The sequence below is a fragment of the Caenorhabditis briggsae genome (assembly GCF_000004555.2).
Source record: "Caenorhabditis briggsae complete genome, chrII, whole genome shotgun sequence".
NCBI lineage: Eukaryota > Metazoa > Nematoda > Chromadorea > Rhabditida > Rhabditidae > Caenorhabditis > Caenorhabditis briggsae.
In genome coordinates, this window is record NC_013486.2 from 5085813 (window position 1) to 5110062 (window position 24250).

At 37.6% G+C, this 24250-nt stretch overlaps 7 protein-coding genes across 7 annotated transcripts; 3 read left to right on the plus strand and 4 right to left on the minus strand.

Moving 5' to 3' along the window:
- Positions 1 to 160: 160 nt before the first annotated feature.
- Positions 161 to 4468, minus strand: CBG25521 (the record flags this gene model as incomplete). Its single annotated transcript, XM_045242045.1, has 9 exons — positions 161 to 596; positions 645 to 749; positions 796 to 1217; positions 2683 to 2895; positions 3214 to 3666; positions 3716 to 3868; positions 3916 to 4020; positions 4070 to 4345; positions 4391 to 4468. The coding sequence occupies 9 exons, from the start codon at positions 4466 to 4468 to the stop codon at positions 161 to 163; spliced, it is 2241 nt and encodes a 746-aa protein (XP_045098296.1).
- A 354-nt stretch (positions 4469 to 4822) lies between these two features.
- Positions 4823 to 7294, minus strand: CBG04305 (the record flags this gene model as incomplete). The annotated part of the gene is made up of 7 exons (XM_002630322.2): positions 4823 to 5209; positions 5260 to 5559; positions 5606 to 5815; positions 6298 to 6540; positions 6585 to 6836; positions 6883 to 7101; positions 7202 to 7294. 7 exons carry the CDS (start codon positions 7292 to 7294, stop codon positions 4823 to 4825), a joined length of 1704 nt encoding a protein of 567 aa, XP_002630368.2.
- Positions 7295 to 8427: 1133 nt separating this feature from the next.
- CBG04306 lies at positions 8428 to 10954 on the plus strand (the record flags this gene model as incomplete). The annotated part of the gene is made up of 10 exons (XM_002630323.1): positions 8428 to 8505; positions 8561 to 8675; positions 8725 to 8834; positions 8882 to 8986; positions 9033 to 9185; positions 9287 to 9682; positions 9764 to 9976; positions 10033 to 10338; positions 10387 to 10787; positions 10834 to 10954. 10 exons carry the CDS (start codon positions 8428 to 8430, stop codon positions 10952 to 10954), a joined length of 1998 nt encoding a protein of 665 aa, XP_002630369.1.
- An 82-nt stretch (positions 10955 to 11036) lies between these two features.
- Positions 11037 to 11688, plus strand: CBG04307 (the record flags this gene model as incomplete). Its single annotated transcript, XM_002630324.1, has 2 exons — positions 11037 to 11561; positions 11611 to 11688. The coding sequence occupies 2 exons, from the start codon at positions 11037 to 11039 to the stop codon at positions 11686 to 11688; spliced, it is 603 nt and encodes a 200-aa protein (XP_002630370.1).
- Positions 11689 to 14510: 2822 nt separating this feature from the next.
- Positions 14511 to 17331, plus strand: CBG04309 (the record flags this gene model as incomplete). Its single annotated transcript, XM_002630325.1, has 10 exons — positions 14511 to 14579; positions 14628 to 14828; positions 14879 to 15045; positions 15305 to 15382; positions 15430 to 15533; positions 16005 to 16236; positions 16280 to 16359; positions 16413 to 16512; positions 16563 to 16638; positions 17173 to 17331. 10 exons carry the CDS (start codon positions 14511 to 14513, stop codon positions 17329 to 17331), a joined length of 1266 nt encoding a protein of 421 aa, XP_002630371.1.
- A 273-nt stretch (positions 17332 to 17604) lies between these two features.
- Positions 17605 to 18800, minus strand: CBG04310 (the record flags this gene model as incomplete). Its single annotated transcript, XM_045242046.1, has 3 exons — positions 17605 to 17896; positions 17946 to 18119; positions 18655 to 18800. The coding sequence occupies 3 exons, from the start codon at positions 18798 to 18800 to the stop codon at positions 17605 to 17607; spliced, it is 612 nt and encodes a 203-aa protein (XP_045092637.1).
- Positions 18801 to 19093: 293 nt separating this feature from the next.
- On the minus strand, positions 19094 to 23691 carry Cbr-klf-3 (the record flags this gene model as incomplete). Its single annotated transcript, XM_045242047.1, has 6 exons — positions 19094 to 19229; positions 19928 to 20044; positions 20088 to 20243; positions 22084 to 22549; positions 22598 to 22664; positions 23653 to 23691. The coding sequence occupies 6 exons, from the start codon at positions 23689 to 23691 to the stop codon at positions 19094 to 19096; spliced, it is 981 nt and encodes a 326-aa protein (XP_045092638.1).
- Between the last annotated feature and the right edge of the window lie 559 nt (positions 23692 to 24250).

Below are 24250 nucleotides of genomic sequence, written 5' to 3' on the forward strand. Positions count from 1 at the left end.
AAACATTAGTATGAGATGGGCATCTGCATTGGTAGCATTTGTAGATTCGATCATCGGATTTTAATTCGTATCGACAAATTTCACATTTCGAGATTCCTGGATTACTGTAGGTTGATCCAGAGCATGCGGACCCTGGATGGCTGTTATCGTTCGGGGTACTTTAGGAGACAGTTGGTCGAGGATTACTGTATTTTGATCCAGAAGACAGTGATTCAGGTCTACGGTAGTTGACTGGATTACTGTAGTCACGACCAGATGTTGCGACAGGAGGATTACTGTAGCTATTTCCTGATGACGTGGCACTGGATAACTTATCCAGAAGCTGTTGAATCATCCGTTGATTCACTTCATTTTCTGTCCGCATCCGAATATTTTCATCGTAAAATTCTTTAATTTTTCCTCTATTTTCTTGAATTTCCAGATGTAGATTTTGCTTTTCAGCTTCCCAATTCTCATTTTCCGCTCTCTGATTTTCTAATTCAAGAATCTTTTGATTCAGAATTTCAGTCGTTTGTCTTGCCATATCCAGCTCATATTCCAGGTGTGAAATTTTATCGAATTGCTGATTTTGAGATTCCAGAAACTTCTCTGTTTGTCTGAAATTTGTTGAATTAGCAGTCGAGCGCATTTGCTAAACACGTTACTTTGAATGTTCCTCGTTGAGCTCAGCAATAGAATCAGTCAGTTTGGTGACTTCAGAAATCAGTTTTCCGTTGTCTTCAGCTATTTTCAGACTTTTCTCAACTTTTCTGAAATATTCCAGATCATATCCTCGCTTTTTGAAATTCCTCTTACCCCTTCAACTGCTCGATTTCCTCCAATTTCTCTTGAATCTCTTTCTCCTTTTCTTGTATTTTCTGCTTTTGATCCTCAAACTCTTCCAACTTTTTCTCCTTCGTTGACAACTTCTTTTCCAAATTCTTAATTCTGTTTTCATTGGATTTCAGCTCTTTCTTTGCTTCATTCAACATTTCACACGTTCTGAAACACTTTTCACAGTTTTTCGACTCCTTCTGGGTTATTGTAGGTTCTGGGAATTTCTGGAGTGGTGGAGAAGCTTCTGGAGCCTTTTTAGAAGATTCTGAAGTCTCTTTAGTGATTTTCAGATCTTCAAATGTCTTCTGAATCTCCGACGCCTTCGGTTTACTCTCACATTCATTACACTTCAACGCATAAACTCTTGAACATCCTTTTTGATTGTGTACAAACTTTTTGAGCTGAATTTTTCAGATTTTTCTTGAAAAATCAATCAATGAATACTACCTTTGGGCATTTCTCAAGAACACACACCAGCTGGCACTGCTCAATAGAATCAAACAAATCACAAGTTCTTAGGACGCTCCCTTTTTTGCGTTTGTCCACTTCAGAATACACCAATTTTGCGTGATTCTGAATCTCTGGAAAAATCGTGGTGAGACCCAAATGAGCCAATTCGTTCTTCAGATTCTGAACGGTGAATCCGTCTTTTTTCGCGTTTCTAGTTTCCTTCGCTGTAGGACAGGGAAGCCGATTTTACAGAGTTCAGCTCGTTTAGAAGAATAAAGTATGGATTTTTCTGAAAAAGCTGGTCGTTAAATTGGCTTTTCTAACAAGGGAACCATGTTTAGCCATCATCTCAGAATTTTTTCTAAATTTGCTCATTTATAGTTTCGAATACGGGCTTTCTCGTGATGTATTCGGTTTCCTGCACAAATTTCTAGAAGTCGAGAAAAATCCATCTGAAAATATGCTGTTTTTTTCTCTCCTCCTTCCTTTCCACTTTCCCCCCTTTCCTCTATACATTCTCGACTGCTGAAAAAACGAGCAACAGTGGCCGAGTGGATAGTGGGACTGAGGAATCACAAGATAGTGGGGTTCGATTCCCTCATTGTCCATTTTCTTTTTTTTTCTTTTTTTCTTTGATGTTGGAGGGATGCTTTGCATTTTTCGAAAATCAAAATTATGTTTTCTCTATTATTTGAGAAATAAAAAAGCTCGAAAAAACGATTTATTTTGAGAGAGAAATTCATTTTGGATTTGTTTCGAAAAATATCCAATAAATAATTTCTGAAAACTTCTTGAAGCACTACTGGAAAGCCTTATCTAGTCAATATGTCAGTCAAAATCCCCGATTTGATCATATTGGTTGCGGAACAATGATAAATCTGTCAAGAAGTATGTAAATCTATGTCTACACAAGATTTGAGTGCTACAGGTGATTTTCGAAGGACTACGATTCATTGAAGTTTCGGAAGAAATCACTTAAATATGTGGGATTTCAAAATGGATGTCGGCTACAGAATTTTGTGAAAAGACTTATTTTATCATTTCTATGCGTTTAGAATTCATTTTAGCACATTTAAAATTTTTTGAAAGATTGTAAAAATTGCCAAAGGGGTTACCCATGGCGATATTTTTTCAAAAAAAAAAGTGTTTTGAAAAACTAGGAAACTTTGTCAGATTGTAGAGAAACTTCAAAAATTACGATTCACACTCAAAAATAGCGAATAACTCTCATTAACCCTTTCAAAAACTCACTCCAAAAGTGAGAAATTAGTACTGAAATCACTTAAACAGCCCATAAAAATTTGTGCAGAAAACCAAATACACCACGAGAAAGCCCGTATTCGAAACTATAAATAAGCAAATTTAGAAGAAATTCTGAGATGAAGGCTAAACATGGTTCCCTTGTAAGCCACCGACCTCCTCGTGCTTGAATGCCAAGTACCAGCTAACACATATCGGCTCGGCGACACCCCAATGGGGAATTTTTTGGAAAAGTTTGACGCCAAGGATCACATTCCTCATTAGATCAAAAAAGGCGTCGATTGCTAGAACGAAGAATTCTCGATTGTTCAGAGGACCTTGAAGTGGGACGGCTTTGTCTTTGGCACGTAGAATTGGGAGGCGGATGAACTGCAAATGTGCTCTATTGCAAGAAAGAAAAAGCGGATTTTTGAATTTTCAGCATATTATAGATGTCTGAGAAAAAAAGGTTAGTGAGTATTTTTTGCAGTCTGAATACGGTAGCAAACTCGAAGCGGCAAGCCTAAATAGCACATATTAGGTGGAGACGCAGAGAAAACCTGTCTTCGTCTCAACCTTTCTTTTCTCCGACAACAATAATATGAAGCCGGAAATTTGTTTAGAAACAATACATTTCGAAAATTTAAAATTTTCGAAAAATATCGACTTTTCGAGATGAAACAATCTCGATCTATCGCGAATTTTCACCTCAATATCCTTAATTTGATCTCCAAACTGCTTCTGAACGTCTTCCATAGTCATAGCTTCGAAACAAATTTCATCAAATCCATTTTTTATTAAATTCGTCGGTTTATTGATGGCATTAAATAGCTCAGCCTTCATTACAAGCTGTCGACCTCCATGATCCTCGAATAGTCTAACTGTAGGTCTTGGACCACCCAACAAGAAAATCTCCAATCGATTATCGATTATTTTTTTCAGCAAATTTATAATCCTCTCAGCAGTCGAGTACAAAATAGTGAGAAGATACTTAAAATTAGGTGCCACGTGGAATTCCAAAACATATCTTCTCAGAATTCTCTCGAAAAATGCAGCTTCTGGTTCTCCCCAATCGACTTTTACCAGATTTTTAAATCTTAAATGAAGGTCCGGAAACGCGAGATTTGTGATTTCAGCCATCATTGGAAAAAACTCTGCGGGCTGCAAATTCGCACTATTGAAACGCAAAAATTAATTTTAAAATGCTTACATCTGTCCCAAAGGATTTTATCTCTTTTTCGATTTCTTTTTTAATAGAGGCAAAATCCTTTTGATCAAATTTCAAAAATTCCATTCTTTTTAGATTTTTCAGTTCTTGAGATCGTAGGAAAATTGCGAGAAGAACACGGAGGACTTGGGGTTTCTGAAACAATGTCAATAGAGCGAACTTGCTTATTTTCGATTTTTTACTTCAAATGGATAAACTTCGAGTGTTAGATTTTGCAAAACTATATAGGCATCGGACTTGCAAAGGTACTGCTCATCTTTAAGGCTTCGGTAGATCACTGGAGTTGTCTGCAAAAAATCGATATTGTCAATGAATCGAATTTGCAAAAAATAATACGTAGTAAGGATACAAAAGATAGCCATTCGCATCGGCGTACAATCCACTTCCAGGAGAGCTTCTATAGATCTTCACGTTTTCTGCCAGCTCTTCAGACGATCCATACATTCCTTTAAATAAAAATTTAATATTTATCAATGGGGCGCAGTTGTTTTTCATACTTAGACTCAAATTCGAATTTTCAAATAATCTGACAACTAGCTCTTCTCCTTTATCTTTTACATAACTTGTCGGCGCTTTGAATTTCGACAAGTCCGGTGTCATTTTTGCTGTTATCTGAAAGGAAAACGCGCTCTATTGACGTCGATAGAGCGCACTTACATCATCCAGAACATAATTCAGAGTTGTGAGAAGCACACATTCTGGAGATAACACAGCTTCAGGGCTGTTCAGATTCATTTTGAGGTTGAGAGAAATTCTGAAAAATCCACGTTGAAAAAAGTTTTTGTGTAATTGTGGGTGGTGGTGTTTGCGGACTTTTTTGTAACATGACCTTCTTTCATGATTTATGCCGCTTCTCTGTAAATTTTGGGGTTCGAGAGCATTTTTCTACGCACAACTTTCCCCTTATTTTCTTGCAAGATAGTGCAATGCATTTTTAAAATAGTTTTTTAGATCGATTGCTGCTCGTCTTCTCAATAAAACAAAGCGAAACTCATCACATTCATTGGGTTGTTAGTAATCATAATTTTACAGACAAATTGAAAAAGTATATATATATATACACGAAAAAGATCACAAAACTATCAAAATTTAGGATTCCTCAGGATTCGAATCCTCTTCATAATCCAAGCAAGCGATTTGTGTCAACAATACGCCTTGTCGTTCCACTTCCTTCTCAAAATTAGTTTTGTCATCGTCTTCCTCTTGACTTCCTTCTTCCTTAATCGTCACTTTTCCACCCATTGCTACGACTCTCCACTCTAGCGCCGCTGTCCACAGAGCCATCGATCTATCCTGGTCCACGGATCTTTCCAGAATTTCCGAGACTTGTTCGCGGATTCCCGATTCGAAAACTTCCTCCTCTCGATTTGTGATATCCGTTACCAAGGAGGCAATCATCGCCTCACAATCCTCACATACTCGTTTTGACATCAGATAGCGGCGACATCCTTGCTGAACGTGGACAAAGTTTCGGAGCTGTAAAGACAAAAATGTTATTTAAAAAAAAAAAACAAAAAGAGGCATACATTCTTCTCCTGAACAAGAATCCGAGTGATAAAGCACTGCTCAAATCCATCGTAAAGTTCATTGGGCGTCATAGGATCTGTCTTCCTTCCAACCAAAAACTGTACCAACTGATCGGGATTAGGCAGATTTGGATGAATCGTCTTATCGATTCTCAACGTCTCTCCCAATCTTGTGAAATCGTAATCCATCGGCCGAACTCCTTCGAAAGACGGTCTACCTGGATCAATCGTCTTCAGAAACGCCTCAGTTTCAGCTCTCAAATCGTTGATATATCTGACTTTGATGAACGATTGAGGTGGCTGAGAATTGTATTTTTGATCGATTTTTCTGAATTTTCGAACTAACACATTCCGCCTTGAAAACCTTATCCAATTCTGTGAAGAATGGACCAAGTTTATTCCAATTTTCCGCTTTGTGAAAAATGAATGGACCCATGATAGTGGAAGCCATGACATCGAAGAATCCATCAACGATCAACACACAGAAATCCCTTCGATTCGGTCCCTGTACATAGACTGGCTTGTTTTTTGTACGGGCGATCGGATAGCGAATGAACTGAAAACTTTAGAGTGTTCGGAGCGAATTTTGTTATATTTTTAGAACCTGGATTTTATCAAAAATCTCTTTATAGTTCTCCTCGATATCTTTGAAATCGATTGTGCTGATGATCGGTCCCACTTCTTCAGTCACTTTTCCTTTTTTCGTGTATCTCACTATCGCGTTGTCCAATTCAGTCTTCATCACTAACTCAGCTCTCCATCTTCAAATAGTCGGACGGCGATTGGAACTTTTGAGGCGTTCGCGGCGATGTTCCACTGGAAAAAGGTGGGTTTTGGGTTTTTTTTCGCCAAATTGAGCCTCATGGAACATTCTGGCTTAAAATTCAACCTTCGCGCATTTTTTGTTAAGCTGAGCGCAAATGCGAGACGCCATAAAATCACGCCCCGCTGAACAAAAAAGGCGCGAAATTTGAGTTTCGAGCTAGGAACCCTTTGAAAATCACAAAAAAACTCGAAAATTAGGATTTAAAAACGCACTTTGAACAGATGAGTCCGTTTCTCGACGATCTTCTTCAAGCCGATCATCGCCTTCAAATCCAGGAAAGTTTGTCGAAAGACATCGGCAACAATGTTGGTATCGGTGATTCTCCAAACTTCGAATTCCACTTTGAAATCCCGATTATTCCATCCCTCCGCATTCAATCTTTTCATCTCAGCATTCAACGTCTTTTTCGACGCACTTTTAGCCATGTTCACCATTCCTTGAATTTCTTTGTTTGTCTGAAAAATTGCATTCCATCTATGTCTGTTTCTCCATTACAAACCGCAGTGCTATGCGCTTCTTGGATCTCTTTCTCGATTTGCTCAAAATCGATATCAGCCACTTTCACAAATTCCAAAAATCCATTCGATTTCTGGTGGAGTTTTTTCAAATATCTCCCGATAAAGATATGAGACATCGGCTGGAATTTATCCTCTCGCGGCGAGATGTGAAGTGTCATATTTTGAAGAAGCGCGTACATATCCGACTTATTGATGTACTCCTCGCCTTCCAAATTTGTATAGATCGTCACTGGCTGTAAGGAAAATTCAATAAGTCAATAAAAATCGATGAAAACCTACATCAAACGCGAACGATTGCTCTTCAAAGTATCGATGGGCTTCCGGAAAGTTCTTGAATTTTCTGATGTTCGCTGTTAATTCTTCAATCGAATCGTACATCCGAAACCGTCCATCAGTGGGATTTATCGAGGTCTCTGCGAATTTCACACCATAATCCGCGACGTCACCTGGAATCGAGACTAGTGGAGCCTGACACGTCGGCGGCATTTCTACAGCGAGCTGAAATTTTGATTTCATCGATATTCGGGGGTTCATGAACGGTTCGCTTTAGGCGCTTAGTTGGGTGGCCCCCTCCAACTAAGGTAGTGCCTCGTTTTACATTTGAAACGACATATTCTTTGACGTGCGAGAAATGGATGTCATAGTTGCCACAGCTGACCGTCGGGCACTGATACTGCTCTATTTTCTCCATTTGTGCTGAAAAACGATGAGATTCTGCGAGAAAATGTGGTAAATGAGAGGAAATCAACAAGTTCGATCCTAAAAGTTGAAAATTCCCGCCTAAAAGCTTAAAGGGGGGGGGGGCAGGAGATTTTGCGGGGGATTTTTTGGGGCCAGAGTATGCATTCTACCGTGACGGTGTACAACGCTTAATGCCACTCTGCGTACAGCTGTCGTCCTCGCCTTTATGTTTGCAATCGGGTGACCGCTTCCTCTTTGCCCGTGTAGCTCAGTCGGTAGCGGCGCCGCACCCTCAATCCTCGTCCCACACGTTCAACTCCTCGAGAGGCATATTTAAACGAAATTTCGAGAACATTATTTTTTTCATGTCCCCCACCTTTAAAGGCGCACACGACGATACCAATGGCTCTCGAAGCGATCTCACAGTGTAGTCCTCTCGGACAATGTATTTCGCGGTTGGAAATTATAAATTAACGGAACAAAACTGGAAATTTTGGGAAAACAGCAAGTTTGGGCTGTAACCCCAAAACTCCCGCCTAAAAAGCTTAAAGGCGCACATGATAATACAAATGGGTCTCGAAGCGATTTCCCAGTGTAGTCCTCTCGGACAAAGTGTTGGGTGGTTCGGAATTATTTTTTCAAATTTTAGCCCAAAAATTCGCGAATCCGGCTTGAAATTTTCCGAAAAAATCTGAAAATTATTGGAAATCAGTTCAAAATCGGATATTTTGTGAATAAACGGGATAAAACTGGGAATTCAGGGAAAAAAAACAAAAAAATATTGCTTTATTTTCTCCATTTGAGCTGAAAAACGATGAGATTCTGCGAGAAAAAACGAGGAAAATGAGAGGAAATCATCAAGTTCAATCCTAAATTTGGAAAACTCCCGCCTAAATGCTTAAAGGCGCACATGATAATACCAATCGGTCTCGAAGCGATTTCACAGTGTAGTCCTCTCGGACAATTTTTTTGGCGGTCGAAATTATAATTTTTCCAAATTTCAGCAAAACAATTGCGAATCAGACTTGATATTTTCCAAAAAAAAAAAAACCAGAAATTGTTGAAAATAACTCAAAAATCAGGTATTTGAATATTCAAAGAGAATATCCTTTTCAGCTCAATTTTCGATTCACAACGCTCAAAATGAATCTGAACAGCCCTGAAGCTGTGTTATATCCTGAATGTGTACTTCTCTCCACTAAAAATTATATTCTGGACAGTGTAAGTGCGCTATTTGTGTTGTCATTTTTGTCAAAAGATCGCGTTTTTGTTTCAGATAACAATGAAAATGTCATCAGATTTATCGCAATTCGAAGCGCCAACGAGTAACGTAGGAGATAAAGAAGCAGAGCTGGTTGCCAAATTATTTGAAAGTTCAAATTTGAGTCTAAGTATGAAAAAAAAGTGCTCCATTGATAAATATTAAATTTTTATTTGAAGGAATGTATGGATCGTCTGAAGAGCTGGCAGAAAACGTGAAGATCTATAGAAGCTCTCCTGGAAGTGGAGTGTACGCCGATGCGAATGGCCATCCTATGTATCCCTACTACGTATTTTTTGCAAATTCGCTCCATTGACAATATAGATTTCTTTTCAGACAACTCCAGTGATCTACCGAAGCCTTAAAGATGAGCAGTACCTTTGCAAGTCCGATGCCTATGTAGTTCTGCAGAATCTAACACTGGAAGTTTATCCATTTGAAGTAAAAATAGAAAATAAGCAAATTCGCTCTATTGATATTGTTTCAGAAACCCCAACTCCTTCGCGTTATTCTCGCCCTTTTCTTACGATCTCAAGAGCTGAAGAACCTGAGAAGAGTGGAATTTCTGAAATTTGACGAACATGATTTTGTCTCTATTAAAAAAGAAATTGAAGTAGAGATGAAAGCCTTTGGGACAAATGTAAGTTTTTTGAATTGATTTATTTTTTTTGAATGGAATGAATTTGCAGCCCTCCGAGTTTTTCCCAATGATGACTGAGATCATGAATCTCGAGTTTCCAGAACTTCACGAGATTTAAAAATTTGTTAAAAATCGATTGGGGAGTTTCAGAAGCCGCACTTTTCGAGAGAATTCTAGGAAATTATTTTCTTGAATTCCACGCGGCACCTAATTTCGCCTATCTTCTCACTATTTTGTACTCGACTGCTGAGAGAATAATAAGATTACTTCAAAAAATAATCGATAATCGATTGGAGGTTTTCTTGTTGGGTGGTCCAAGACCTACAGTGAGACTATTCGAGGATCATGGAGGTCAACGATTCGTGATGGAGGCGGAGCTATTTAATGCAATCAACAAATCGATAAAAGAAACAAATTTTTTTGATGAAATGTTTATCGAAGCTATGACTTTGGAAGACGTTCAGAAGAAGTTCGGAGATCAGATTAGGGATATCGAGGTGGGAAAATCGATAAATGTCGAAAATTCAATTGACTTCCCAAAGATCCGCCTGTTTTTTATCCAATATAGCTTTTTTCAGTTCATCCGCTACCCAATCCACCGTGCCAAAGATAGAGCTGTCCCAATTCAAAGTCCTCTGAACAACAAGCTATTCTGTGTTCCGACAGTTGACGCATTTTTCGATTTTATGAAAAATTTGATTCTTAGCGTCCAACTTTTCCAAAAATTGCCTTCTTGGAATATGGCTGAGCAGATGCTTTTAGGATGCGAATTAGGATTCAAGTCAGAAGAGGTCGGATTTAAGCCAGAAGAAGTCCAGGAAATTTAATTAAGGATACGAAATTTCAGAAAAACCCATACTTCACGATGTCTACACACTTGAACACGATTAAAGCAACATACTTCGCGACACCACTTCCTCACACGGCCAAGGAAATTAGAAACGCGAAAAATGATGGATTCACTGTTCAGAATCTGAAGAACGAATTGGCTCATTTGGGTCTCACCACGATCTTTCCAGAGATTCAGAATCACGCAGAATTAGTGTATTCTGAAGTTGACAAACGCAAAAAAGGGAGCGTGCTAAGAACTTGTGATCTGTTTGATGCTGTTGAACACTGCCAATTGAATTGTATTCTGGAGAGACGTCCGACAGTGAATATCTTTTTTGTCTTAAAATGTCGATAATTTCGAATTTTTCAGTTCAAAAAATTCTTACACAATCAAAACGGATGCCACAGAATTTACGGATTCAAATGTCAAGAATGTGAAAGAGAAAAGAGGACATCAGAAATTTGGAAGACATTTGAACCGATAGACGCAGCTACAGAAGACACAATGTCTCCAGAAGGCAAAAAATCCAGTGAGCAATTATCTACAGTATCTCAGAAATCTCCAGAAGCACATCAGAAGACAATTGAAAATCTGAAAATTACTAAAGAGACCTCAGAATCAGCTTCAGGAGACGTTAAAACTTCGGAATCTCAGAAGAAGAGTCCAGAAACTTCTCCATCTCTTCAGATACTTCAAGAACATAAAGTAACCCAGAAGGAAAGTGATGAAGAAATTCAAAAGAAATCGGCTGAAATAGAGGAGTTAAAAAGGTAAGTGGACTTAAAAAAAAGCTAGGCATGATCCAGAAAATTTCAGAAAAGTTGAGGAAAATCTGAAAATCGCTGAAGAAAACGAGAAACTGGTTTCTGAAGCCGCCCATCTGATCGACACTATCGCTGAGCTCAAGGAGGAACATTCAAAGTACCACGCTCAGTAAATGTGCTCCAACGCTAATTTATCCATTTCCAGACAAACAAAAGTTTCTGGATCAAATTTCACATCTGGAATACGAGTTGGGTATGGCGAAGCAAGCGAGCGAAGTTCTGAATCAAAAAGTTGTTGACTTGGAAAATCAAAAAGCTGAAGATGAGATCGGGAAAGAAAAAATGCAGATTCTGCATCTGGAAATTCAAGAAAATAGAAGAGAAATCAAAGAGTTCCATGCAGAGAATATTCGGATGAAAACGGAAAACGAAGTGAAGCAACAAATGATTCAACAGCTTCTGGATAAATTATCCAGTGCCACGCCATCAGGAAATAGCTACAGTAATCCACCTGCCACAACATCTGGTCGGGACTACAATAACCCAGTCAACTACCGTAGACCTGAATCACCGTCTCTTGGATCAAACTGCAGTAATCCTCGGCAGCTTGTCGTCCGCAGTACCCCAGACTCTCCATATAACAGTAATCCGGGATCCGAATGCTCTGAATCCGACTACCGTAATCCGGGAACTTCAAATTGCAAAATTTGTCGACACGAATTAAAATCTGACAATCAAATCTACAAATGCTTCCAATGCAGATGCCCATCTCATACTAATGTTTGTATTCTTCTTAAACAATCAATTATCGATTTTTCGCTTTTTTCAGTGTGCCTCAAATTGGCTCAAAACCCGCCAAGAGTGTCCGTCGTGCAATGGAACATTCCTCAATTCCAACAGAAATTGATCTTATTTTTGAAATTGTTTTTTTTTCTGCATGTACTATTAACTGTTCTTTGTTTTTGTTTAATCCAACTATGATTTTTGAACAGTTCTGCTAAACAAATTTCAGAGATTTTTCGTTTTTCATTCAACTTGAATAATGAACAGATAACAGATAAATAACAAGAAAAAACAAGGCTAAAAATTTATGGATCCAAGATGTTCTTTTCAAAATTTCAGAAGGTCTATTGGACATTGTTGATTCTCTTTGAGCTAGTTGATGGGACACTGAAAAGTTTTTCAATTTTTTTAAAATTAATAAAATCTATAAAAACCTTCGAATGAAATCTTCTCTTGCACAATCATCCAATGTTCTGATCTCCACCAGGTTCAGCCGAATTCTCGCAAATGAGACATTGGATTTTATGTTGAAAAATGTGAGCAAGCAGTTTCCTCTTCAATCGATAATTTGGATTGTGCCAAATTATCGGTCAACTGCTGAATCTGCGTTTCATTCGTCTCGTTTTTCACAGACAACCTCAAATTTTTATGCTGTAATTCTTCGATTTCCAGCGATTTTTGATGACTTTCTTCGAGAATTTTCTGATAGCCGATTCTCAAAGTTTCTTGTTCTTTCTCCAGAATTGGTAGGTTTTTATCTTGATCACAAAAAGAAACCAAGTTCACTGAATTTTGACATCCCGACGCCAGCTCGGTCCCTCTCTTGTCCCAAGACGTTCGAAATCTAAAATTGAAAACTTCAGGTAAAATTTTTTAAAAATTATTTGAGCTTTTCTGGAAAGTGATATGATTGGGGAATGTTGAAAGAAAAAGTCAAAATTTTCCAAAAAATTTAATTTTCAGTTGGGGGAAAAGTAGAGCGATTTTTAAATTTCGTTTTTTTTACTTCTCCCGCTGATCTAAAAATTTTACTGAAGATTCCCATTCCCTCACCTTTAAATTGCTTTCGCTCCTCCTATCATTTTGATTCGAATCCAATCAATCCTAGAAGCTGTCCTTGGAAGTTGGTGCATTTGCGAAACTAAGCAACACTTAGAAATTGAATTTTGGAAACTGATTATTGAATTTTATTTTATTTTTCTGAACCGTGGGTTCTTTTTAAGAGACCAATTCTACAATTTTCTAAACGACCACGAAAAGTTTTCGTGAAGTTTTTGATCAAAATTTTTCAAAAGACCATTTTTTATGACAAAGTTTCGAAATCACCAATTCCCATTTCCTCACCTTAAATTTCGTTTTGCTCTCGATTCGACTTCTGCCATTCCTGGAAACTATCCTGGAAACCACAGAAGTCGCGAAACCAATCAGCAGCTCCTAAAAATTTGACGTTGGAAACTGAAATTTGAAACTTCCCATTTCCTTACCCTCCGTTCAATTTCATTCATGCATCTATCATCTTGATTCGACTCTTGCCCATCCCGGTAACTGCCCTTGAAACTGTTCCCAAAGTCGATACATACCAAGCAGCTCCTAGAAATTTAGTATTGGAAACTCAAATTTGAAACTTCCCATTTACTCACCTTTCCTTCAATCTCGTTCCTCCTACAATCTCGATATGAATCCTGCCAACCCTGGAAACTGCCGTCGATGCTGTCATCGAAGTCCTAGAAATTGTTGAATCCTATAAATTTAACATTGGAAACTGAAATTTGAAACTTCCTGTTTCCTTACCTTCCGTTCAATTTCGTTCTTCCTATCATCTTGATTCAACTTCTGCTCATCCTGGAAACTGCCGTCGACAGCATGTCCTCGGAGTCCTAGAAGTGGTGGAAACCTAAACGGGATCCCAAGAAGATCCTAAACTTGAACGTTGTAAACTTAATACTAATTTACTTCTTTACCTTTCTGAATACTTGAATTCAGCCCCATTGTTGTAAGGCTTTCACGGGGGTCATATTAAATTAACTATATCAAATCTACCGTAAAACCTGCTAATAGAAGTGCCTCTCTTTTACTTGGAGCCAATTTTTCTCGGTTCCTGTGAATGATATCAAAAAGTTGTCAACTGATAAATTGTTTATCATAATATCAGCAGTGTATTGTCAGTTTGCACATTTTTGACACCTTGCATAGAAATTGAGATAATTGAGCTTAAACTTGGCAGTATGGGGCTCATCTATTACAGATTTTTCGGTGATCTTCTTTGTAGATTTTACATTCAATGAAGCTGACTGTCAGGCCTCAATGAATATTATTTGTTAAAGGCAAAAAAAGTAATTTTCAAGCAAATTTTTGATTTGAAAAAAAAGATTCGCAACAACAAAAATGACTAGATAACTTTCGTCAATTCTTTGAATACCATAAATTCTGACTTCCAACTTTGAGTTTTTCCAACTGAGAGACAATTCATATTGATTCCTGTAAAAGGTATAAAAAAGTAGTTCACTGAAAAATTCTATTTGAGGTGTTCTATTATCAATTCAAAAAACTGAAACTTCTGGAACCACTTGGTTCTTAACCAACCAATAAAAGTCATTCATTATCAAAATAATAAAAATACAAAAAGAGTTATGAACAAGGTGATAACAATCGCAGCATTGTAATAGAGAATCGATACTCCTCTTTTCAATGCAAACACTCTTTCCTTCTATGCTTCTTCTTCTTCTTTTCCCTTGTATAGTCTGATTCCTTTTTCGTTCTATAACAAGAGTTTTCTCTCATCTTTATTGCACAATTTATGTGTTTTGCCGATGAATCATCGATGAACATCTTTCTTAAACATGCTAAATAAACGCAGTCGTGCTTAGTTTTAAATAAACGGCTCATTTTTGAGTGCTCTTCTTTTAATATCGCCTCATTTCGGTGCTCCAATTTTTTCAGCCAAAAATGCTCAAACTTCTGCTACCTCTTCTCATTTACCCTTTATTATTAGTAGGACAGAATCTCATCATAGACGTGAGAACTCGGAATAGCTGAATTTTTAGGTAATTCATTATTTTTTAGGTCTCCCAAAATGCCATTCAAAAATATGTGTCATCAATGTCTTCTCAATTCAAAAATGAAATTCATAATTCAAAACTACCTCCTATGGAGGCATCCCGTTTCATTTGTGGAGTTGTTTTAAAAGACACAACTGTCTCAAACATCAAATTTTCAAATTTCTCCGTTGAACTCGCCGGTAAATTTAAAGACTACTATTTGAATGTGAGTACAGTTAAGCCAAAATAATCCCTTATTCAAAGTCTATTTTTCAGATAACTGATTTCTCTATAACAATATCTGGAAACTACATTCGCAAATTTTTCTTTTTCAAGTTCCATGACTCATTTTCCGTGAAGCTGAAGTTCAAAAAAGCAGCACTCGGAGCATTGGTTCCGAGTTTTGCAAATGGATTACCTTTTCTACATGGAGTCATTAATTGGTAAGTTTTAATTAACAAAAAACCTGTAACAGAAGGGCCCCCATATTGCCAAGTTTGAGATCAATTATCTCAATTCCTATGCGAGATATCAAAAATGTGTCAACAGATAAAATGTGTGCGATGTTATGAAAAACAATTCATAAGTTGATAGCTTTTTTGTATCTCTGACAGAAAATGAGAAAATTTGGCTAAAAGTTTGAAGTTAGGTCTATTACAGGTTTTACGGTAAGCTACTTTCTAATACGAAAAACGGTTTCAGTGACTTCTCTCCGGTTATAATTGACGATCCTGTGACAGATGGATGGTTTGTAACATCACTGATTTACGATGCAGTTGAGTAAGATTCACATGTCAACAGTGAAATTCTAAAATTCTAATTTATAGAGAAAATATAAGAGACATAGTGTGCCTGAAACTGGTGGAATCACTTGATAAAAAGATCAGAAGCGACATTTATGAACTTCAAGTCGACTTTCCTCTATTCTCCAGTATGATTTTACATAAACCGTAACCTGCAATAAAAGCCCCCCCCCCCCAACTTTTTTACCGTAAACACTCAAATAGTACGCCTCTAAACCGTCAGCTTTGAATCTGTCTATCTTGTTTCCTGTGAATGATATGAAAAAGTAGTCAACTGTCAAAATATTTATAATAACAATATAAATATTTTTTTAGTTGACTACTTTTTGATATTTCTCACAGTAACCGAGATAAATAAGCTCAAAATTCAAAGCTAGAAGTGGCGTTTTGTTAGAATGTTTATGGTAACTTTGAGCTAATTTATCTCGGTTACTGTGAAAGATATGAAAAAGCGGTCAACTGATAAAATGTTTATGATAATATCAGAAATATTTTGTTAGTATTCCACATTTTGATATCTTTTATAAACCCCGAGATAAATTGGCTCATACTTGAGGACCCTTCTATTACAAGTATAAAAGTCACTAATAAATTTTCAGATTCATCTGAAATGTCATACCGAATGTTCAAAAAGGCACCATATATGACACCTTCCAAACAGATACGATACTTTATTGAAGGAGAAATCGAGTTGCCGGTCAGCGAGCCAGCTGTATTTATTCCAGAAGAAGTCATAGATGAAAACATACAACGCCATGTGGCGTACCACATTCATGAAAAACTACTAGCTGAAATGTTAGATGCAATATGTGAAAAGGGATTATTTGATAGGTATTTTTTATTGTTGGAGATTTAAATTCTATCAAAATTTCAGCAATTTCACATCCCTTCCTTCTATGAAATCAGTCAGCTACCTCTGCTTGAGTACAAGTGTCAAAATCCAGAGTCTATCCAGTGAGCCTTATTTGTTTCCTTCACCTGCTTTTAATTTATTTTTTCACACACAGGCACAATAACAATTATTATACATATAACAAGTCTGGAGACGTATCCAGACAAGCAGGAGAAGACACAGCTTCGCAGTTTCATGGTCACCCCATTACATAAGTGAGCTTATACATGTATGTATGCGTAGGCAAATAATTATGGGATTACAGTAGCGAGCATGAGCTGTTCATTCGATTAAAGTCGCAAATCGCGAATCGATGGTTGGATAATACATTTACGGAGCAGGTAAACAATTAAAGGGGGCTAAGCCAATAATTTCAAAAAAAAACAACAAAAAAAATTAGAAAAGAAAATTCATGTCAAAAAAGTCTGAAATTCTCGAACATTTTTCGCTGAAATTTTTTTTTTTTGAAAATTCTAGGCTTAGGCTATAACGACGGGTTTTCCTACCACTGGGAAACCCGACTTTGCCAATTTCGAAAACTTGGGTGGCCCAACTACCGTAAAATCTTCATTAGAAGGGCACCCTAACGTTTAACTTTGAGCCAATTTATTTCAGTTTCTGTCAAAGATATAGAAAAGTTGTCAACGGATAAATTGTTAATCATAATGTAAAAGTGTTTTATCAGTTGACTTCTTTCTTATATCTTGCACAGGAGTTGAGATAATTGAGCTCAAACTAATTAGACCTCAAGACAATGAGGGGCCCTTCAAAAAAATTTGGTCGGAGCTTAAGCTTTTGAAGAAATGACTTTTTTGAAAACAGAAATTTTTCAAGTTGTTTCACTATTTTATTAACTCTTAAAATCTAACTTCCAGCTCTTCAATCATCTATCCCAAGTTCTATCCGACAACTTCCGACTACCTCTCCCGTTCATCCGCAACTCGTCAATATCTGACGTCATCTTTCTCTCAAATGCAGATTATTTTACAATTCTTCCAAATTTTGATTTTCATCATAACGATACTCAATTATGAATTTTTGGAATTTTTTTGAACAACAATAAAGAATTTCGGGTCTCAATTTATTCATCTTAATTTTATCAGTTCAATAATTTCACGGACCAGATGGATCATGCTCGTTATTCTTCATACGTTCCAAATCAGCTCTCAGAGTTCTCTCATGCATCACAAGATTCTGGGAAAATGAATTTTAAACGTTTTTTCCAATTGAATGAATACCGAATATTGAACCTCTCCCTTCTTAACCCTTTCACTCATTTCGTTAACCAACTGAGCTTGTCTATCCAATTAAACTTCAATCGACTTAATCTGATTGACAACTGAAACCATCTCACTGGCACGCGTATTCTTTTCAGCAATCGCTTTCTTCACTTGAGTTGTCAAATCGTTGATATTATCAGCAAACTTTCCATGATCAATCGAGGAAACTGGTTTGGTCCAACTGGGGACACTTGGAGTTACTAGCGATTCATTTGAATCCATCAATGCTGGAGATCTTGCTCCACCACCTTCGTTTGAGGTTGACAATGCTGGACTTGTCGCTTGTCCACCGTTCTTGCTCAAAGACAATCCAGGTCTCCTGAAAATTATCATTTTCCAACTTTTGTTTGAATAAAATCTCTGCTAACATTGTCTTAACCCGAGTGGTGGTCAGAATCCCAAGATAATTCGGTTGCTTCCATATGAGTTTTCGATCGGCAAAGTCTCCAGGAGCTGGCATCGATTGTACAATGAACTGATGATTGGATTGATACTTGCTTCCGTCGATCATCGAAATTCGAATCATTGTTTTCTCTCCAATACTCAAAAAACCCTTTGTTTGGGCATACGGTGTATCTAGTTGGTCCGTTTGTGCGGATACGAAAAGCAACACGACAGGGATAGATGTTTCTGAAAATATGAAAAAAAATATACGATTTTTTTTGATTGTGAATTTCTACGAGTTTGGAATTGTCGATTTTTGGATTCTTCGGAAATCAGATTTTTTTTCAGATTCTCAATGAAGTACAATTTTTTCTGACAATTTCGTTAAAACTGAGCCAGTTTTGAAACAAAAAAGTGTTAAAACAAAAAATTATGTGAAATTGTGATATTTCTGGATTTTTTTTACTGACCACGCATGGAAACGTTTAATTTCAAACAACATATTTTTAAGTGGGCTCATCAATTACAGGGGGGGGGGGCTTCTATTTTTCGAAACCCCTCTCCGAGGGCCGTTCTATTAGAGGGGCTTTTCTATTAAAGGGGCTCTTTTAATACAGGTTTTACGTTACATGTTTTTCTGCACATAGACAGAAAAAAAAACTTTACTTCTAATGGAAAATCTTTCAAACTCACTTCAATTCCAGAGTCTTATCAATTTGGCCCGATTTCGGTTCAATGATAATATTCAATGGATTAACAGTGATCAGTTTTGGAACCACCGGCTTGGATTTGGCGCTCGGATCATTGAGGATACAATCCATCGACTGTTTTGTCTCCATTCTGTTTCGTGTTCGATAAATTTCAAAACTAATAGCAATGGAGTTTATTTTTCATATTAGCAAACATTGGGAATTTTAAAGGGCAGTAGAGCAGATGAAGTTTTCTTTAAGAAATAAAAGAGGCGGAAAAGATTATAAAAAGAGTCTTGACCGTAAACCAGTATTTTTTTAGAATTGAGAGTGGGAACGGAGATAACACTGATAATAGGGGAATTTTGAGAGAGACAAAACAACGGGATATATAAATAGAAAGTTAAAGCAGTATTCGGAATGAAATCTGATAAAACAAATTTTCACACTTTTTGTGCAATCAATGTATGTGGAGGACTATGACGTTTCATGTGAAGACTCAAGTGATCGGATCTGGCGAAGGTGCGGTCACAGATACTACAACGGAACGGCTTGTCTCCAGTATGCTTTCTCATGTGTCTGAAAATTAGAGACTACGGTAACTGTGGCCGAGGGGAAAGTACAGAAATGTGTCTATAAGATACCGTTAACATTTTAATAGAACGCCACCCAAACCATCAAGGCTAAGCCCATGTATCACGCCTCCTGTCAAAGGTATCAAAAAGTGGTCAACTGGCAAAATGTTTATCATAATATCAACAACATTTAATTAGTTAACCACTTTTTGATATCTTTTACAATAAATGAGATACAAGGGTTCAAAGTTGACGGTTTGGGTGGCGTTCTATTAGAATGATTACTGTATACAAAAACTTGTTCTTCGCTGATTTCGATCATTTTCAGAAGTCTGGAGCTTCGTTGTCCAGTTTCCGATCAGTTTGAAAATTTTTGAGGATGTAAAAGAGACCTAGATTGAAAATTTTGCGTTCATAGAATTCTTGGAAAATTCCTAGTTCTCAGCTATTTCTTAGTTTCGAAGAGAGATCCCGTTTTGTACTGAAAACTAGCCAACAAGATATGTCCTTCAGAAATCGGTAATTAGAGGAATTTTCAAAAAATTCTGTACATTAAAAAATTTCAATCTAGGCTGTTTCACACTCTCTAAATTTTTTAGAGCGATAGAAAACTTGACAGCCGAGCTCTAGACTACTGAGAATGGTCAAAATGATTAAAAATCAGCTAAAAAACGGTACTGTACATAGGAATGTATATGTTACCTTGTAAGCTCATCGCTTCTAGCAAACTTCCACGAGCAATTTGGCCATTTGCACACAAATGGTTTTTCACCAGAGTGTGTCCGCTCGTGAGCTTTCAGATGGGATGACTTGGAATACCTGAAACTAGCCATAATTCATTTCAAACTACAGTAATATCTACCTTTTCAAACATCCTGGATAAGTGCAAGCGTGCACGACAGACTTGTTCCCCAGTTTTGGCACTCTAGCCGGACGTGATGGAGATTGATCGCCCGATGAGGGAGAATCGGGAGACGTGGATCGAGTTGAATCGTCGCGTGGGTCGTAGTGCGGTAGTCTGTAATCGAATTCATTGATGATCAGAGATGATAAAAAAGGACGAAAAGAGGAGCGGAATTTTGTGTGTAGTGGTGATGACAAGAAGCAAAAAGAATGATGTTGTTTGTTGCGCGAGGCGATAAATAATGCAACATGAATGTGTGACCCTGAGATGATGTACGAAGAAATTCTTCTATTTTTTTAATTGACAGATTTTGGAGACTCGGGGGCACTTCCATCCGGAAGTCGTTCGTTTATCAATGAAAAGAGAAACGTGAGAATTTCTTCTGATGTCGACGACTACTTGATTGATTATCTGTGATTCTTCTTTTCGGAACACAGCCCCCGCTAAGCTGATCGTTGACCGTGTCTGTCGACACGCTCCGATCGAAAAAAAAAGAGAAAAAAGTATTATGTCAACAAACATGGAGAAATTACTAGCAGCGGCGGGGGTGGCAGAAATAGACTCTAAACAGTGACTAATATCTAGGTAACTGGATTTTCAAGATTCAGAGTTCTCCAATATTTGAGCAGTTCAATTAACACTATGACGTGGCATCAGTATCAGACCCCTTTTCGTCTGTCTAACTTCAATTTGTTTCTGTGTTTCTTGTGGAAACCAGATGCGGTAATTTGGCGGAAAATGAAAGAAAGTGGCAGTTAGGACCACCTACTGTGAGCCGCCCGCGCAATTCTTTGGAATGCACTGATTTGCATGACAAGGTAAAAGATACACACAGGCCAATTTGTTTGAGGAAGTTTTGCCAAAACCACTCTTTTCATATTGCCGCCAGTGGCCTCAAGTCGAAAGAGAAAACAAAACATTGAGATTCCATTTTGCAAAGAAGATTTATGTGGTTGTAAACAGCTAATCGATTTGAAACCGCATGCATATTCTTTATCGTTTTGCCGCGCCGGTTTCCCGGTTTTTTTCTTTGCGCGTTTTATCAAAACGGATAGCAAATTATGAAACGCTTTTAGTGGAATGCTTTTGATGAAAAGATTACGGTAGGTTAAAGTAAACCCCTGTAATAGAAGGGCTCTTTAAGCTTGAGTTTCATATCCCTTCCTCTTTAAAGGGGGCCAGACATCAAAAAAAAGTTTTTCTGATATTTTGCCTAGAGAACCCCCATGAGGAGTTGAACTCATGACCGGCAGCTCAGGGGTACAGCGCTGCTACCGGCTGAGCTACGGGGGCGCGAAGGCGCCTGACGACCGATGGTCTACATTAGCGCGGCGCGATTTCGTCCCCCGAACTGTCCCCCGAAATTTTTGCTGTCTCGCCTCCTTTAATCTCGTTTTCTGTGAAAGATATCAAAACGTAATGAACTGATAAAATATCAATTATGATATCAAAATAATTTGTTAGTTGACTACTTTTTGATGTCTCTGACAGGAACCGAGATAAACACTCTAATAGAAGATCACCCAAACCGTCCACCTTGTGTACAAAAGAATTTAGGGGCACAAAATCCTCAATTCGGCGGTACAAAATATCTGAAAAACTTAAGTTTTAAACCCCTGAATTGTTAATTTTGTACTTCTACATCCTTTGCACACCTTGTAACCCCTAATATATGTACCTACCGAATTAAGTCTCTAATTTCGAGCTGCTATATCTCGGTTATGATAAGAGATATCAACCAGTAATCAACTAATAAAATAGTGTCCATATTATGATAAACATTTTGCTAGTTGACAACTTCTCAATAACTTTAACAGGAAACTTAAAACAGATGGTTTGGGTGGCCATCTATAGGGTAAACTAACTCAATTTTTTGAGTTAGGCATGGCGTTCTATTAAGTGTTTTCGGTAGTCCAAACCAAAAAATTTCAAAAAATTCTGAAATTCAACTGACCGATGAATAGGATTATCAGTTCTGATAGCTGGTAACTGTGAAGCTAACGATCCAAGTGTTGCTTCGGGACTTGACGGAGGAGTGACACTCTGACGAATTTTCGGCGGGCTCATTTGAATATAGGTAATATCTGTTTGAGCCACAACCGGTGGCACCTCTGCATAATACGGTGGATTCTCATATGATGTGGTTGGCACGTCATAACAAGAAGTCATTGGAGGCTGATAATAGATATCTTGATATTGATAGCTGTTTGGATGATGTGGTGGACTGTAGCTGGGAACTTGTTGAACTGGTGGTGGTGGTTGTGGAGAGAATGGTGGAGCAAAATGTGGAGCCGGTGGAAGTTGCATACTTGGTATCTCACGAGTTGGAACATTGAACCGGGCCATACGATGGTTTGGAATTCCAGCGGAACCAATGTTGGGAGTGACCAGTGGGGAAATTGCCCATCGCCGGTCTTGGACTGAAATTTTTCTGGGGTTAAATCATTTAATTCTGATTGATTGCTCACCTTCAATGGCTGGAGCAGTTTGACTGCTTGTATCTCTTTTAATCAAATCGATGACATCAGCCCATGCCTGGATAAAAGGAATGATATCATAATTTCTCTCTGGAATTCCATAGAATGCCTTTTTGTTTATTTTTACCCAATTTTCTATCACTCCAAAAAAAACCAGTGCCATTAATTAATACACTGTCTGTCTCCGCACTCTCTATCGGTATCCATTATATATCGTCAAGACCATCCGAGTGTTTAGCACTCTCCAATATTTACACACTATTTTTTGGGGGAGATTATCACCATTGATTAGCTGTCGTTTGTCTCTTTTGTCAAAAAACCCTTTAAAATTTTTCGATGATAATGATTGGAAGAGGAAAAGTCTTCGGATGGAGGAGGCAAAAAAAGGGACAGTGTTCTGAATAGGAACCTCGGTTTCGGAGTGACTCATCGCAATTTCTATTGTACGTAATTTATATGCGTATACCTATAGGGAGAGGGCTAAAAAAAAATAGACAATATTTTTGTATGTACCTACATACACACTTTCGTAATAAATTGTTGTGTACACGACACAAACGGAAATGATGATGCCTGGAATTTCAGAGGAAAGACAAATTTTTGCAACAAAAAGAAGGTAATTCCTTTTCTGATTAGAAAAAATCGTTGATTGATTTTAAGTTGTTGCTAGAGCAAGTTTACTTTTCAAATACCGTGAAACCTATGATAGAAGGGCCCTCCGGAGGTATCTTGGAACAATAAAAGGGTCCACACCCTGCCCAGTTTGAGCTCTATTAACTCGGCTCCTAGTAGAGATATCAAAAATGTGTCAACTGCAATAATGTTTCTGATATTATGATAAACAATTTATCAGTTGACAACTTTTTTGTACCTTTGACAGGAACCGAGATAAATTGGTTCAAACTTGAGAGTGATAAATGATGATGACAATATATGGAAATTCTTTGTTTTTGAAAGCATTAGAAATATGAAGAAGATTAAAATTAGATGATGAAATCTTATGAAATCAAAAAAAAATTTAAAAAATCAAGCTTTTCAAAACTTACATCTTCATCGACAGACGTTGGAATTTCCATGGTTCTCATAGTTGTATTTGGATGACTCCGAACGCAAAGAACTCGATTTTCAGACTCTTTATGATCCAGTGTCAGCTGCAAAAATGGTGCATTCGAGCAGTAAGAAAATGAAATGAAGAAATAGTGTACAAGAGGAGAACAAAATGGAAAAGCAAAAGAAAAACTATGTTTGTGTATGTTTACTCTATTGAAAAAAAAGAAAAAGAACAGCAAAGAGAAAGGTGAGGGGGAGAGAATGGGAGCTCTATGTGCACTTTTGGAAAGGATCCTCGAAAAAATCTACTCATCTGAAGAAGTGAGGAGAAGAAGACGTTGGGACGACACCCGCTGTCTTTTCGCCACCTCGCGACGACACTGCAACCCAATCGCTGATCAAACTCCGCCCACATTTTCTGGGGGCAGTGTTTGAGGGAAGTGAAGAAGAAGAAGAAGAAGAACGAGGAGAGAAAATGGTTTATGATCGTCTGTTTTGGGTCTCTTTTTTTGATTTTTAAAAAAACTTTAATGAGGTGAATCTTGATCGAAAAGTGATAAGAGATTGATATGATAATATATGGGTTATGTTCTG